Genomic DNA, 17,414 nt, shown 5'->3' with positions numbered 1-17,414 from the left:
TTGTATTTAAACATTATGTTTAATACTTAATTGCAAAAAAATTTAGACCCAAATAGTTTGGCATAATTATATTAATTAAATAGTGCCTTACCTCTTGTGAGGCTTATCATCTTGCGAATCTGCTACGAATGCCTTTAGTTCATAGTCGACTCCACAGGGCTTGCCGGTGTCCCCGGGGGCGGGCTGCAGCGTGACGGAGGCGGGGCAGTGCGGCGGCAGCTCGAAGTAGAAGGGGTGAGCTGCTGGGCCGAGCTTGCGCACGAGACGCTCTTGCAGCCGGGTGAGCGGTCGCTTCGGAGTGCTCGTCGGTGGGTATATCTGTAAAGAGATTACTCATAAGACCCTGGCGGTAGATTCAAGTTCAAGGATCTCTCTCCTAAGGTGCAACGATTACGTTCCACCGACGCACCAATTGTTCAACAAAAGAAAGTCGGTGTAACGATAATAGTCCAACCTATTCATGTCTTAAACAATGTAATTGAAATACATATTAATTTTTAGACGACTTTTTACTTTTTGAAATGGCTGTTATTTGTACTTGTACTTACATTAGCTCACTCACTCACACATAACACAACACAACACAGCCATACAAAATTGATGTTTTGCGGTGAAATACACAATCCCTTTATAAGAGAAATAATACAAATAACCCTTTTTTAATTACATCGCACACTCGAAGCGAAGCGACATCGTCGTACCGTATTTTTATGCCGTACTTAAATGTTACCTGTTCGGCTGCGAGGTAGAGGTCTTTGCGGAATGTGAGCCCGAGTACGTCGAGGTCCTCCCGGCCGTACCTGAAGGCGGCGAGCACGTGCCCGAACACTTTCCTATCCTTTACATACTCCGGGTCGATTAAGACCACTCCGTCTATAACGAAATCGGAAACTTTCATTACAATGTTATTTTTTCATGTCACACTCCACATTATTACAGGAACATCAATTCTTACCAATTGGGTCTACATGTGTGATATGGTCTACGAAGTCTCTTTTCCCTAAATATACAGTTATCTGAAACAAAAGAAAATACATTTTGAAGTATTACTTTTTAAATGAAATTATATTTTTGAATATAGTTAGTTACAAGGCGTTCCGAGTTAATTAGTTTCCGACTTTGAGCGCGTTTGAATTTAACGAAAAAGTTAAAGTTAAGAGCCGTCAAAATCGGTTTAGCCGTTCCAGGCCGAAAAAAATGTTATTTTGGTTTATGTACCGTGTATAAGTACATATGGTAAAAAGTTCTTATTTTATTATTACGATCAGACACATTATATGTATAGATATAAATTAAAGATTGTCCTACTACCGAAATCCATTTGGGTATAATTGTTGGAGCTTTTACCACTACGCTGAACGGGCTTGAACCTGCTATCTTAAACGTATATCACTGAGTTATTTTAGATATTGTTTGATTTAAAACATAAATACATAAGTTTTAATAGCCACTGAGAAAATGTTTCAATCCTGTTTCGAGTTTGCAGCGACTAATCTCCTGTCCGGAACGATCTGATAACATCAGCTGCCTTTATATTCCTCCACTTTGTCATTAAACGTTTCGTATTCTATGTCTTCAAGACATTCTTTTTCAAATGTTTTTATAAATACCGTTTAAATGAGAACGAGACACACTATAAATACTTGAAAACACTTTTATCAAATAGATTATCTATATTATATATTTATATTATAAAAGAATGTGAAAGTAACACTGTCTGTCTGTTTGCCTGTCTGTCTGTCTGTCGATCTTTCACGACCAAATCGCTGAAACGAATTTGATGAAATTTGAATGAAGCAAACTTGATCTTCAAGAAAGGACTTAGGCTACTTTTTTTCATAACACATGACAAATCAACCCCTAAAACTCGAGGGAAGCCACGGGCGACTACTAGTATTATTATACATCGTAAATCATAGGGTAAAGAATCTTGATTTTTTTTATTAATCCCAATTCTTTATTACAAATTTAAGTCAAATATAATTAACCTCGATAAATATAATCGGTTAGCCGATCACACAAGGAATAAAGACAAATAAACAACTTCGAAATTGAATCGACGCGGAATCATTGGTCGAGATCTTAGATAATCTATTCATGATGTGATATTATTTGATAGCTTTATGGATCCGCGAAAAAATGGCGCTTTGAATATCGGCGACGTTGTGATTGGAACTTATCCGATACTTTTATAAATAAAGATATATTTATCGAGAATTATTTTTAGTGTATATTATAGTAGAGCTTGCGATTTCTTAGTAAGTATGAAGCCATGGAATATATAAATCTATATAATATAACTAATAATTATTATATTATACTATTCTCATTCTCTGATTGATTAGGCTATTTAGGTGATAAAAGTGTATATATAGTGCGAACATTTTCATTAAATATCTTTGAATATATAATATTATATTATACCTTGCCGTTCGGCGAGCTCTTCTTGAAGACTCGCGTGGCTTGACGCTGCTTGTTGCTGCCTCCGTCGTCCATTGTGCCGCCGCGCCCACCGCACCACTTAACAACAAATATACTATTAATATAATTACACAACTACATAAAATAAGTCACTATACAATAATATATATAGTTACATAATCAAAACCATATATACGTCGATCTAATCGACTTATGAAATCACTTTTGAATTGTCATTTCACAGAATCATATTGAACGCAAAGCTACCAAAAGTAACAGCGCGTATTTATCGCATAACTGAGCAAAGAGCTCCTTTACCTTGAAAGAGAAGGAACTCGAGCTTATTTCAGGAATCCACTTCGGCTTAGTGAATATTCACATGACGGAATTATATACGACACATGAAAGTTTTCTCACGATTTTGTCCTTCGGTACCGAGCACTCACAATAAACACAATTGAAGTATATGAATACTCTACGGTGAACTGAAGATCGAAAGAACTCTAAAACATATGTTATATAATTTGATATTTTTCATACAAATACGATATGATTACATTATTAAGATAGTTTATGTTTTTGTTTATTTATTGTACAATCACTTGAACGGTTGAAAGATTTCATATTTTTTTTTTATTTAAAATTAAAAAAAAAAATGCATACATTTAATATTCCATATATGTTTGCATATGATGCGGTCTAGTGATATGTAGGCTACTGTTTTGTTTATGTTTTTAAAACATAAACATCGTTAACTTCATAAACATTTTATATTATAAAAATAAGGTTACATTTGGCTATAGAGTCTTATTATACAAGTAATTTGTGAAAAGAGTATCTACTGAGTTCGTTGCTGGTCTATCTCGATAGAATCTACTTTCCGAACCGGGGTGAGTTTTACGTTTCAACGCTGTTTAATGAGCATTCAAAAGTTCTTTTATGAGTCAAATTGAATAAAGAATGTTTTGATTTGATTTCATTGTCGAGTGCAAGCTGTTTTCAACTATCATTTATCAATTTAAATAATTGTATTAACTAACATGACTTTGTATTTTTTAAATGTTGAAAAAGTGTAACTACTGAGTATCTTGCCGGTTCTTCTCGGTAGAATCTACTTTCCGAACCGGTGGTAGCTTCACTTAATTGTAAAATAACGATTCAAAAGTGCTTGTAATAAAGCCTGCCCACTTGAATAAAGTTTATTTTGATTTTGATTATTATTTGATATAAGATCAACCTTGCGAACGAAAAACATATATATTTAAAATAGCTATCACCAAATATGTATAACAAAAAATATATAGAATAAAATTTTCGTAACATACTTAAATAGTAGAGTTAAATTATTAATTAGTATATATTTTTTTATATAAACATTAATTGTAGGGTATGTAAACAATGTTAATTATTAGTATGTAAACAAATCTAGGATTTCATTTTAATTTACTTCTAATTAAATCGTAACGATATAATATTTTGCATGTATCGATATATCGGTACGGTGGAGCTGATCTGACGATGAAGCTAGGATGTGGATCCCCGATGCTCATATCATTCATGTCATTGAATATAACCAATAATAATAATTTCATTATTCTGCATAGTACGAAAACTAATTAACCAGATATATTATAATTGTAGGGTTGATATCATACATACTCTATGTTGCAGTCATTATACAAATAACTTGGATAAAATCAAACAACTGCTAATTAGAGGAAATAGTTGAGGAATTATTTGTAATAAATGTATTTAATTACTACATTATATGTATTAATTAATAATATTTAAAAACTATTTGTTTAGTACATAAGATTCCATATACATACGTCCTTACATAAGAAACATCCACATCTACACTAATGTTATAAGCCTTCACTCTTAAACTGCTGAACCGGTTTAGATGAAATTTGGTGTGACGATAGTTGAGCCCCGAGGATGTCAAGTCTTTAATTTAATTCACCTCTCAAGGAGTTAAAAATCATGGTGACGATTTGCGACTTATAAGTAAAGTTTTATAAATTTGCGGGGCAAGCCGTAGGATGAGATAGTTGTATCGTAAAAAATTAACGAAAAAAAAATTATTATACGGTATGAATATTTAGAAAACTCGTGGTAAGCCATCTGATACTACAAGGAATGTTGATAAATTCTATTCACTAAAAAAAGTAAAGTTAAATAACAGCCTGTAAATTTCACAATGCTGGGCTAATGGCCTACTCTAACTACAAAGGAGAGGGCTTGGAACATATTTTACCACACTGTTCCAATGCAGGTTGGTGGAATGCACAAGTTTGCTCGCGATGTTTTCCTTCATAGCTGAGCACGATAAATTATAAATACAAATTAAGAACATATATATAGTGGTGCGTTCTAACTACTGCGCCATCTCGGATCTATAAACGGCTTTACACTATGCCAGGTTATGAAAAAACAAAAACACAATGTATTCAGACATTGTTCTAATATAGTAGACCAAGTTCCAAAATGGTAAAACATTAAGTAAAATAATAAAAAGGTAATATTTGTTTATAAAATATATACAACAAATGAGTACATCCACCTGACACAATTAGCTGTTAGCGCCTTACGTTTTGCCCTTTACATTTCAATTAAACTGTCGCAATTGTACGTTCAAAAGTTATTTTCATTCTAATCGATAAGTTGGCCCGTAACTGGATCTAAAAGTTTGCAGACATTGTACAGGGTATAAAATCAGTCTACGACCTGTAAATACGAAATGGCGTTTAACATAGTTATTAAAGATCAACTATGTAAAATGTAGGTAGGTAGTGAGTAGGTAAAAATTAAACAATCATTTTACTTTATTAAATTGAGGTCGTATTCTAAGCGGGTGAGTTTAAGGATAATTAAAATAAGAAAGTATTAAGTTACAACGATGAGGTAATTCAATTCCACCTTTAATTATAATGAATAAAGTATAATTTAGTTTTATTGGATATTTTGTCTGAAGTAAAGCGAGTGCAACAACAACAAGCTAACAATAAAAGTAATATGTCGTGAACGTTTTATTTCCAAACGTTTCAGTACAACAGCGAATTCTATATTGAAATTTAACCCTCAACTAGTCCAATGACTAGACCACACTAACAAAAAATCGTAAGAGTTCTTAAGTATAACATTGAATTCTATATTATTATTATTATTTAAATGAGGTACACAGATTAAATATTAAAAAAAACAGAATCAAGTTCTATATGAGCTTATGGAAGTTTTATAAATAAATTATTGTTGTTGTAGGCACCTATGTACACGTGCGACAAGGCGGGACGACAATTATATAACAATAGCATTAGGATTCGACCCGAAATTGATTTTATTTAACGCCACAGCCAGCTTGCAGACCGCTCGGAAAATAGTTTGAAGCTCGAATTTAGGGGGATAAATGTATTTTAAATATATATTGTGATTTCCTGAATCAGTTATTATATAATTGTATAATATACGGATATGCAATACTAATATGTTTATAATAATAAATTTATTTTTATATTAAACATCAATGACCTAAACTTTTGGTATTTGTAAATGATGACTGTCATAATTAATTGGAATTTAAATAAAATTTGATTTGATGATTGCATTTTTCAAGCAAAAGATTCAAGAGAAAGAATAAAATGAAGATAAGTCAGTTATATTTCTAGTAGCTTCGAGAATTTTCAAGTCTATCTATCTAATAAACATATAGGCAATTACAAAACAATACAGTCTACAGTAACTTTTCCTTTTTTTATATGTATTGATGAGTTTTAAGTGGGAATTAAATTTGAAAACGTCAATTAAAATATTTTGTTTTACTTTAATTTTCAACATTAATTATGGCTTAAATACGACTAATTGCAGAATATTGAAGTTCCGCTTGCGAGTGGTCTTATCATATGTATTACTGATCGTAAGGCAACACATCTGTACTTCAGTATCCTTATACGAATGAATTTAAGTTTCATAATTATCAACATTAAAGTATACCCATCCTTTTCAATGATTCGGAAAATGTAAGGACTATTTCAGCGAAACACTGAGTTTTATCAATATCACTCTTGCCCTACTAGATATCTAACCTAATCTCGAAAGGAAATTAACACTTAAAAATAACTCCACTATAAACATACCTGCTTTGTTAAACGGACCATTTTTTTCACAGTCATTGAATATCGCCATACACTTCAGCTATTTATATATTAACAATTGTAAACAGATTCCAATTAAAAGATTAAATCCAAAAATGTATCAATCGAATTACAATTTCATACAAAACATGAATAATTGAAGCTCGAACATTGAAATACAACACAATGATTTAATTAAATTCAATCACATATCAATAAATAACTGTTTCCACGCGTCACATATATTACTGTATTACATTAAAATATTAATTAATACAATGCGAACCGCTCCGAGAGACGCAGTTTCTCGACTAACCGGTGAATGACTCCAATCGAGTAATAAATAGGACTCGCAATTATGTTAAACGGCGTGATAATACGAAACGTAAAACGTACCCACATGATGTCACAGTGGATAACATTCTGAGTAGCGACTAGACCAGGAAACGAGAGACGTTCGCGTGGTATCTGCGAACGGCGTTTGCACCGAACGCGTTAGTTACGCTACGCAACGAAACAAATCAAGTTAATGTCACGTCGACATCTCTGTTAACTCCAGCATCGGTCACGACTTAGATTAGCGAATGTAGCGTAACATTATGACACGTTGAACAACAATGACTTATTAATATCATATCTGAGTGTCATCATTTTTTGTTGACACTAAAAATTGCATTTACGAGTACAATCCGTAGGTGTTATAACAGCGGGCTTTTGTCTGATTGTATAGTACGACACAACTTAGATGTCGCATCGGGAAAATTTGTAAAACCGATCACATCCGAATTGAGTACGCTATCCCAAATTATCAATATTTATTTCTCATGCGAATAAATTTGTAATATCATATGACCTAATATACTCGTCAATTTGACGCATCGCTTTACTTGCACTTGCTTTCTCTGACGCGTGAATCTATAGCGACGAATAGCGTCGTATGGCGCGATAATGAGCTATTTCCATTGGTTGTGTAAATCAGCAGTAATCGGTTTTATTTTCATTCCATTGCATTTTCCGATGCTAGATCTAATTTGTGTCGCACTATACATGTATGCTCCGAAGTATTTTCATATTTAATCATTCGACAAAATTGAGATCGTACCCGCAGAACCACTCCCAGACTATTCGCTTCGCTACCTACGTACTGTAATTAGCAAATAATTTGAGACAGTTTGACGCCAATGAGGCAAATACCGAAGAAAAATGATTATCCGAATATATGACAGCTGGGCTTGGTTCAGTGACGCCAATTGAATCTGTGAATCATGCCGAAGAAATTTTTTGTTTACATGAAAGAATATTAGTAACAATTCTGCGTTTGTTACTTCTCAGAAATTATCCTCGGTTACAACGACTTGATTTGTAATATAAGAGAGCAGTAATTTACAAAGTTTGTGTCAAATGACAAATTTATGTGAACATAAATTTATAATTTAAACATTTTGTTATAATATAAAAAATGTAAGCAAAACGTTGGCTACGTTACGTGGGTTTTTATTTGGTGTTCCGTTGGTTAGCAGCGATTTATAAAAGAAATAAATAATATAAAATATATAATAGTAAATATTGAAATAATTATTCGAGCAAGTTTACGTTCATCTCTATTCTCTAGACAAACATTCGTATTACTAACAATCACATGATTATCATACTTACAGATTTCCCTGGGCGGCTCCAGGGTGCGCTTTACCCCCTCACACTACTCCTGCGCAGCCGCACCGCCCTGAAACAACGTATTATGTTTAATAATCAATATAATTTAAATGTGCTCTCTACAGTTACGATATAATGAAGCAAATTGGTATACACAACACCGCCGTTTCAGGTGTCTTTTTAATAAATCTTTTACCCGTTTCAATTTACTTTAATTATAAACTACACTCGCAATTAAGCCATATATTTGATTATTCAATATAAGGCTATATTTTTTTAGTAAAATGATCTTTTTTAATTAATATACTGCTGTTAAACTAATTGCTATCGTTCCACGTGGACGTGTGCTAAATATGTTATCTTTTTAGTCCATGTTCCCATTGAGTGAGTGATGCTATATTTTCTAGATTTCAACTTTGGTGGTAGGGCTTTGTGCGGGCCCGTCTGGATAGGTACCACCCACTCATCATTTATTCTACCGCCAAATAAAAGTACTCAGTATTGTTGCGTTCCGGTTTGAAGGGTGAGTGAGCCAGTGTAACTACAGACACAAGGGACATAACATCTTTGTTCCCAAGGTTGGTGGCACATTGACGATGTAAGGAATAGTTAATATTTCTTACAGCGTCATTGTCTATGGGTGATGGTGACCACTTACCATCAGGTGGCCCATATGCTCGTCCGCCAACCTATACCATAAAAAAAAAGTTTAAAACATATTTCACGTACATAAAGTTCCATGTAGTAATAGTAGCTACGTAGTCTTAAGCCTGGACTCTCTCATCCGAACCGTGGCATCTGATTGTAAGTGAGGGTGTACCTATATATTGTGCACACTCTGTGCAATCTAGCATAACCTGAGCTTGGCTTGGTTAGTTAAGAATGAACACAGTAACTGAAATTTGTCAAGATATCATCATATTTGCAGTCAATGAACAAAAAGGCGAACTGTTACGCATTACATATTTTTTTACAAACGTGTGCATATTCGATATCATAAATTATAATGTGTGAATAAATAAAATCTTATACAAACGCTCGCGTCGAAAGATAAAAGAAATCTATATATCAAGTAAACGCAAACAGATGTATCTCTATTATTCATCATATTTTTAGATTTAAATCTGCCATAGCTGTGCAATAATAAATAGTCGAGTCATCTCGCTATTTCGATACGCTTTTAAATGTATATAATCTTAACCTAGACTAATATTATAAATGTGAAAGTAGCTCTGTTTGTCTGTCGCCCTTACAAGACCAAACCGAATTTGATGATATTTGGTATAAAGAAAACTTAAAGTCAAAGGAAGGACATAGGCTACTTTTTTGCCTAACAAATGACAACCGACCCCTTAAAATGCGAGCAAAGCCACGGGCATTTCTCTTAGTCACTTCATAACTTGAGAACGCTTTTACCGATTTTGTTAATCTCTTTTTTTAATTACAAATTGACAAAATTGCTGAAAAATCTAAATTTTCAGAAAACTTAAAAGTGTTTATGGCGTATCAGCATTACATGCGAGTTTTCGAATAGGGACTGTAAGTCAAATATTGAATCCAAAATACTAAGTAGGCATATCAAAGTTTAGTTAGTCTCATGAAGGCGGCGTTGCGATTGGGATGTAAATAAAATTATCATTCAATCCGGACGAAGTCGGGTCGAACGGCTAGTTAATTATAAAAATCTAATAAAAAGAATAATAAACTCCAATTGATATTATCACTAGCTAAACCTGCGGCTTTAACAACACATCACTCCACATTTTACTCCTTGTGGGGTGAATTAAAAAAATCCTTAAGCTTAAAGTAAAAAAAGCCTACGACCTTCCCCTGGCCTCAAGTTATCCCCATACCCAATTTCATCGGTTCAGCAGTTTAAGCGTGAAAACGTAACAGACAGAGTTTCAAATTTATAATATTAATATGGATGGATAATAAAACACATTATAGTGATTTTTTTTTAATGTTCCAGAGTCACGCATAAACTTCTAATTGAATTTATATTCGTCATATGACATATATAATATTTTATGTTATATATGTATGTTTATATGTTACCTATTAGTTTGAAACAAGATGTCAAAGTAGTTGGTGAAAATTGCGAACAGGGCGATTTTCAAGTGAACGCTATTAATAGTTTAACAGGTACACGATGTGTACTTAAAAATTTTTATGAAAGTTCATAGATCTTTAAAATCACAACGACAAAATGTTTAGTTTAATTTATTTGTAACACAGCTAAAATATTCGTTTTGAATTATGGAACATAACACGGAGCTTTAAAAAATTAATAAAATAAAAACATGATTAATAAACGGATTAATATCATATGGGTAAATAATTTAATTCTTAGTTTAATTGTGGGTAATTAATTCTTGTTCATTGTTGAATTTGACTTCTGTCAACTCAAGATGGATAGTTGATGATATAAGTTTCAATTGTTTTTGCCTTAGCCCAGCAGTGGGAAATGTACAGGCTGTTACTACTACTTACTACTAAATAACGCATCTGCATCACGTGTTACTGCCGAAACTTATTTGGCAACTAGAAACGAAGCAATTACTGCTGTGAATCTATCGGAACGTGTAGTTTGATACATTTCGACACTCAATCATTACCTAGTTCCGCGCTCCAATCGAGTGGAGAGCGTGGGTGGCATCGGATGGGATAATCAGATCGTCGCCCGGTCACCAACAACTGACTAGGGTAACCATTCAGCATTGCAACATCGCCGCTAACGATAACGTAACATCATCAAATATAGATTCAAATCAGGCTGCATTATGTATTTCAAAATTTCATCCTTTGAAGAAAATTCAATTCATCACAGCTAAACATTCCTTAACACATATGTATATACAACTATAAATGTACACATTATTTTAGTATTATCTGTACGTTAGAGATATATTATCTAAAGCACAAAAGGTAAATAAAAATAAATCAAAAAATTGAGACAAAGAAAGTTAGGAATGTATAATTTATATCAATGTATTTTAATAAGATTTATAGTCAATTAATAAAATAGTAGTCCAGTAGAAATTAGAGCAATAATAAATTTTGCCATCAATCAATCATACATAACAACAGTATTGGTAACTTAACAGGATACATTAACGTATTTAACAAATACTTTTTATAAGGGCCGGTTTGTCGATTACTAATAAATCGGATAAAGTCGGAAAACATCGTGGTCGCCGTACTCGAGATAAAAGTTCACCATCGTATGTTTACTCTTACATTTATATCTCATTCCCCTTTATTGAACATCCGTCACCAGTGACCCCGCTCTGATTGGAGTTTTCGTGAATCCTGCTCAATTTTTTCAGGGAAAGTTGACAAAGGAGAGTGACATATTCGACGAATCGGATTTCGTTCCTTCGCTTACTTTATCGTTTCAGAAAACGAATTCTTTACGACATGTAATTCAATATTTTCACGATATGTTCTCATTTCGTTCCTGAACAATTTTAATTGACTTATAATCGATTATAATTAAAAGGAGAAACGTGTTTGACGCGTATGTTTTGTTCTTGTACGTTTACAAAAATTTTACGTCCGATCAAATTATTTGACACGTAGTAGTATTTCTTATCAACACGAATAACTTACATAACTGTAAATAAGTTCCTGTTTTTAATATACATTTTCTTTCTGTAGTTTCAGATATAGTATGATACTAAAAAAGTAAAGAAAAACTATACTTTAGAATCGTACAAATAACATAAATTGAATTGTTGGTGAGGTTGATGCTGATTGTTTTAAAATAACGATATTTGTATTTGGATTATACTATTTTTACAAATAAACGTGTGGGTGGTTTGTTTAATCCTGACGTTAATTCCAGCACCAACTTGTCCAATATAAACCACCCACGGACATACATTGTTGTTTAAACACAAAAGAACATGTAATTCAGTAAAATAAAATCGAAATATTTCATTCAAGTAGGCTTTTACAAGCACTTTTGAATCGTCATTTATCAACTTTTTTATGTTAAGTGAAGCTACCACCGGTTCGGAAAGTAGGTTCTACCGAGGAAAATCGACAAGAAACTCAGTACTCTTTTTTATATGCATGTACATACATTACATAAAGAAAAAATAAGATATATAAAGATGAGAAGCAACACGATGGACATTCAGTAACAACTGTTTGCTAGGAACAGATGGTTTTACGCATTTTAACCTTACAAATATCCTGCGTCATAATTTTTCTTGTGTTGGCGTTAAGTGTTAAAATAAAATAAATAATTAACGCATTTGGTACAGACAATATAATTAGATTAGTTCTCTAAGCTCTTACTTTATATTACAAATTGAAACGTCGTTTAATATTTTCTCTCTACGTAGAGTAATTAAAATAAACTTTAAGCTAACTTAAATTGCTATTATGCTACACTCTCGTAATCCGATTACACTACGGATAAAACAGCTTTCTCAGCTCACTACTACTAGTTTCTATACCACATACACTAGAAATAGAAAATAAATCGAAACCGACTTAAAAAAAAAATAACAGAAATTGCACTAAAAAGTGAAAAATAACTCAATTGGGTTTTATGAAAAGGGTTTAACCGTGCTATAAAACTGTTTGCAGCCATAAAAGAAACGGTGGGTGGTACCTACCCAGGCGGTCTTGTATTAATTTATTAGTCTTAAATATTTGTAGTAGTGTAGCTTAGGTATTTTACAAAATTTTACTAAACTCCATCTTGATAGATGAGGCACAAGATTTGCAACTGAATTTTTCACCCGGTTGAGCAAAATTTTGACAAACTCAAACAACTTTATTCAATATAGAAGAATTACACTTTCTTATTGATGTTCAATTGAAACACTACCACCCGTTCGGAAAAGAAAATACCCTGACCTGACTAAAAACCGGCGAAAGAAAATCAGCGATTTTTTTTTGTTTGTATCATATATTATATAAATAAACAATTTAATATGAGATGAAATAGACAACATGAACTAGTATACTGGATGTACCTATTAGTTTTCTTACCTACATTTGATAAAGGGTTTACAGAAATGTTATGCTTGTTCATTATATTGATAACAACTCATAGGTTTACGCACAATTATGGAATATTTCAACATCATAGGTCCGGAACCTTTTCCACATACGTCTGATATGAGCCTTCATAGAATTGTTTTCAACTTCAATTATCCTGCGCAAACCGCAACGTTAACAACTAACGCTGCTATACGGAAATAGACGTTAGCCGTATTACAAATCTAGTACGAAGCTAACTTTCAAACAATTTACCCCCGTTAACCACGTAATTTGATTCAACGTTTTACATATGTTAAGGAAAGGAGTCCATTAAATTTGAATGAAATTCAGATTCTTGATGACAGTTAAGTATTAATATTAGGTACCTATATCTATGTACTGGATAACACGTGCATGCGACAAGATTCGACATTTTTATGGTACAAAACTATGACTTTCGATAACTTTCACGGGAGTACGCAAAACAACTTATCAAAGTTGCATTACAATTGATTTAATCGTTTAAAAACGCGTAGAAACAGATTAAAGATCATTAAGTTACTTTTGTTAATCACTTAGCAGAATTTAATTTACTCAAAGCAGCTGTTCAATTATATTAGGGCCACTTTATGAAAGCTTCAATAATCTTATCATGATTGTACTAGTTGATTTTGGTTCAGTTGAATCTTATGATATTATAGAACTTTAGCTCTTTTAGATTTGAAAACATTTCATAAGCCCCATGAAGCTATATCAAATTTTGACATGAAAAAACAGTGGTTTTATATCTTATTATTTCGAAAGTTATTTACAAAAAGGTTGAGAAACACTGTCAAGACAATTTACTTTCATTTAGCAAAAGACAATATACTAAATATTGGCGCGTGTCTCGAATTCGAGAATATTCTAAATGTATTGTCGAACGGAATACAATCAGTCACAAATCACTCTGCGGGGGTTGCGACGACAATACAAAGAATACCCTTAGTGCGATACGTCCACAATAATTGTGTCAATACTCTGAGCAAAATGAGATGTGACAGATTCTTATCGATATCATTACGACGCCCGGAGCTATTTCTTTATTCGGTTAGTTTGTGTTTCTTGTTGCTTTGTCAATAATTGATGAATAATATTATTATTACATTTCATTTATATTTCTGCTCCTTTCGTTTATATTTGATTTAGATATTTTCAACGTAAGGTTACATTGCCACGAGCTACTTGGTGTTTATTTACCTATTTTTCGTAAACTAATATCAGTTCTTTGATAGAGAATTCTAGTCCAGCCAAAATTTATAAGTAACAGGTACCTATAATTTTGTACAGAATAATACAGAAATAATTATTATCTTAATAAATGTTGATGTTGTTTCAGTAAATTATTAAATGCGAGACAGTTTGAATTTAATTAATTTACCAATATATTTTTATTGTTTCGGGATTACTTGAGAGGGTTGCGACTTGCAAACAACCTACGCTTGAATTATTTACAAATTATTTTTTTTAAATTGAAACTTTGACTTAATACCAGGGATTTTATAATGCTACGTAAACGCACCTGAAACTATCGGTCCGAAATAAAAATCAATTCGTAACCGAGCCGACGATAAAATATATAAGGCAGTAGTTTATTATTTTTTTTGTTATTATGATTATATCTAATACTATTATTAATTTGTGATTAACAAGTTTTTAAATAAAGTAATATTCGTAACAGAAACTCAGTATTCAAAAAAATCGGGTAATTCGAAATAATGTCGTATTCTTAAACATATCTGAAACCAGTAAAATATTATTTGTATATCTCTATCCATATCATGTAGGATTATTCTGCAACATAAAAGTCGAATCTAACCACAGAACACGAGTATGAAAAGTCAGAACTCTAATAATATATAAAATATAAAATCCATACGTTACACGTGTCACAAAATGTCGTATTTATTAATCAGTTTCACGAGTGAGAAAACAGAAAACAAAGTTGTTTCAGAGAACGCTTCAAAGCGCTGACTTTAAGATAATTGCTAATCGCTAAAGCGTAGACACATACCATTTCGTGTCGGTTGGAACACATTTTAGGGTAAGCTGTAAAGCCTCTAATACACGTTGTAGTGGAGTGAAGTTATTGTATCGAAGTAGATTTGGCCCAACGTCGGTCGAAAATTCTGCCACGTGTACTGAGAGGCTTAAGAGAGACATAAAACGTAGTTATTGTATTTATATTATTAACTTAAATTGTTAATAAAGTTATATGGATCAAAAAGCCTTTAAAACCTGAGTATATATTCGATTTTATTTTAAACATATTTTTTAGATTATGTTTAATAGAATTATAAACTTTACACGGTAAAGACCAAAGGTAAGTAAATATGTATATAGAAAATATTATGTGTGAATATTTAGTTTAGTTAGTCAATTTTTATTATGTGTACTTGATGAAATAATACATAAAATGTATAATATTACGTTTCCTTGCTTAAAATAGTTCATTTAAAACATTTGTTATCTAGAACTGAATACCTATACTAACATTATAAATGCGAAAGTTACTCTGTATGTCTGTCTGTTACTTTTTCCACTAAGCTGAGTTTGATGAAATTTGTAATGAAGCAAGCTTGAACTCCAAAAAAGATAAGAAAACCCTGCTACCTACCCCTAAAACACGAGTGATGCTGCGAGCGACAAATATTATCAAATGAAAATAAACTGATATCCTATAGTAGTATCCTGAGAGTTATTGGAAAAGCATTGATATCATAAAAATATAATGTGAAGCTTTTCCAATATCTCGGCGTCATATAAGTGTAACGTAATCTGTCATATGGATAGTGTTATTGTGAGCGAAGGGCGTAGCGAGAGGACGCTCGAGTGTCGGCAGGAGAGGCTATCGAGGAGCGCATAACGGGGGGAAAGTACCGCACACCGCCACGGTATCTAGACGTTTAAGAGAACACCATTATTTCTAAAAAGTACACCATCATCACATAGTATAAAACAAAGTCGCTTACCGCTTTCTGTCCCTATGTATGCTGAGATCTTTAAAACTACGCAACGGATTTTTTTTTGTGATTTTTTTTAATAGATAGAGTGATTCGAGAAGAAGGTCTCTGTGTATAATTACATGGCCAATATCATAAAGAAACACTGATAATTTAATAAGTTTCTAAATTGATGTCGCAAATAAACAAATTCTATAGTATAATTAGTATCAGTTTTGCCCCTGTTAAATATATGTGAGATTCTTATGACTTAAAAATATAAGTACTTCATTAGAGCGGCCTTTAGAAACACTTTAAAACCTTATTTATTCGTAATAATTGAATAATAATTTTAACGAATGTGCTTATTGCACATAGATCTTGCCTTGATATTTCATTACATTTTCATAAACCATTTGTAGACAAAAATTTAAGGGCACTTATTGCAATCATCTGTATCAAGTGTATAATTATTTATTATTTGTAAAGAAAAAGTTAATAAAGAGCCCGGAAAGGTATTCCTCTGAAAAGGAACAATGTCTTAACTTTGGAGCTTATTCACATGATACACCATGCACGCGTGCGGGTTGGTATACACACGTGGCGCACACACGCACACTCGGCTCGTGCCTGCTTCGTGAAGGAAGATACTTTCATCGCTCAGAGAGAGATTAATTAAGCACATGAAAAAACAGTGTTGCTTGCCATTTGCAACTGCCTCTACGACAGGGCTATTTCGGCTTACCATTTGTATAACTTCGAATAAATATTCATTTTTATACAAGTTTTGATCGTATAAACAATAAAAATGCATGTTCGGGTTTATTATAGAGGGAATTCAATCTTTAATTGTTTTGTATCCGCGATCATGTTCGTTAACCATGACAATAATAATTATGTCTTATCTCTTATGTAGTTCACGTATATCCAGAAAAACAGACTCGCTTTAAACTTTAAATCAACGAGCGATTGTTGAATAATGAATCGAAACATTCTTTATTCAAGAGGGCTCATACGAGAATTGTGATTTAACAAAACAAATCAAGCAACTAAATTAAAAAGCAAAACAATCAATCTGAAATATGGATTCTATCGAGATGTATATCGTTGAAATATATATTTTTGAAATGACTAATTTAGGGATGTAATTATTATGACGAGTGCTTTTCCGGTAATAACGGTTAAAACAATCGTGTATACCTTTAACGTAAGTGTTTTCAAAATTGCTAGC

The 17,414-nt window shown here is 32.5% G+C and overlaps 1 protein-coding gene across 4 annotated transcripts in view; it reads right to left on the bottom strand.

Annotated features, from left to right (window-relative positions):
- The window catches only part of LOC124533263 (beta-arrestin-1), a 95,581-nt gene that overhangs the window by 6,733 nt on the left and 71,434 nt on the right, over positions 1-17,414 (bottom strand). Inside the window, exons 3-7 of one of the 4 annotated variants that reach the window (XM_047108487.1) lie at positions 8,208-8,274; positions 2,425-2,520; positions 956-1,016; positions 731-891; positions 92-318 (exon numbers count right to left, since the gene is read on the bottom strand). In XM_047108487.1, coding sequence (XP_046964443.1) covers positions 92-318; positions 731-891; positions 956-1,016; positions 2,425-2,496 — 521 coding nt within the window. In that variant the 5' untranslated portion in view covers positions 2,497-2,520; positions 8,208-8,274. Of the gene's footprint in view, positions 1-91; positions 319-730; positions 892-955; positions 1,017-2,424; positions 2,521-6,554; positions 6,846-8,207; positions 8,275-17,414 lie in introns of those variants that run through there. The other 3 variants (XM_047108494.1, XM_047108473.1, XM_047108481.1) reach the window with 3 other exon arrangements.

This window comes from Vanessa cardui, chromosome 1 (assembly GCF_905220365.1).
Source record: "Vanessa cardui chromosome 1, ilVanCard2.1, whole genome shotgun sequence".
Classification (NCBI taxonomy): Eukaryota; Metazoa; Arthropoda; class Insecta; order Lepidoptera; family Nymphalidae; genus Vanessa; species Vanessa cardui.
This window is presented reverse-complemented; position numbering and strand designations above follow the sequence as displayed.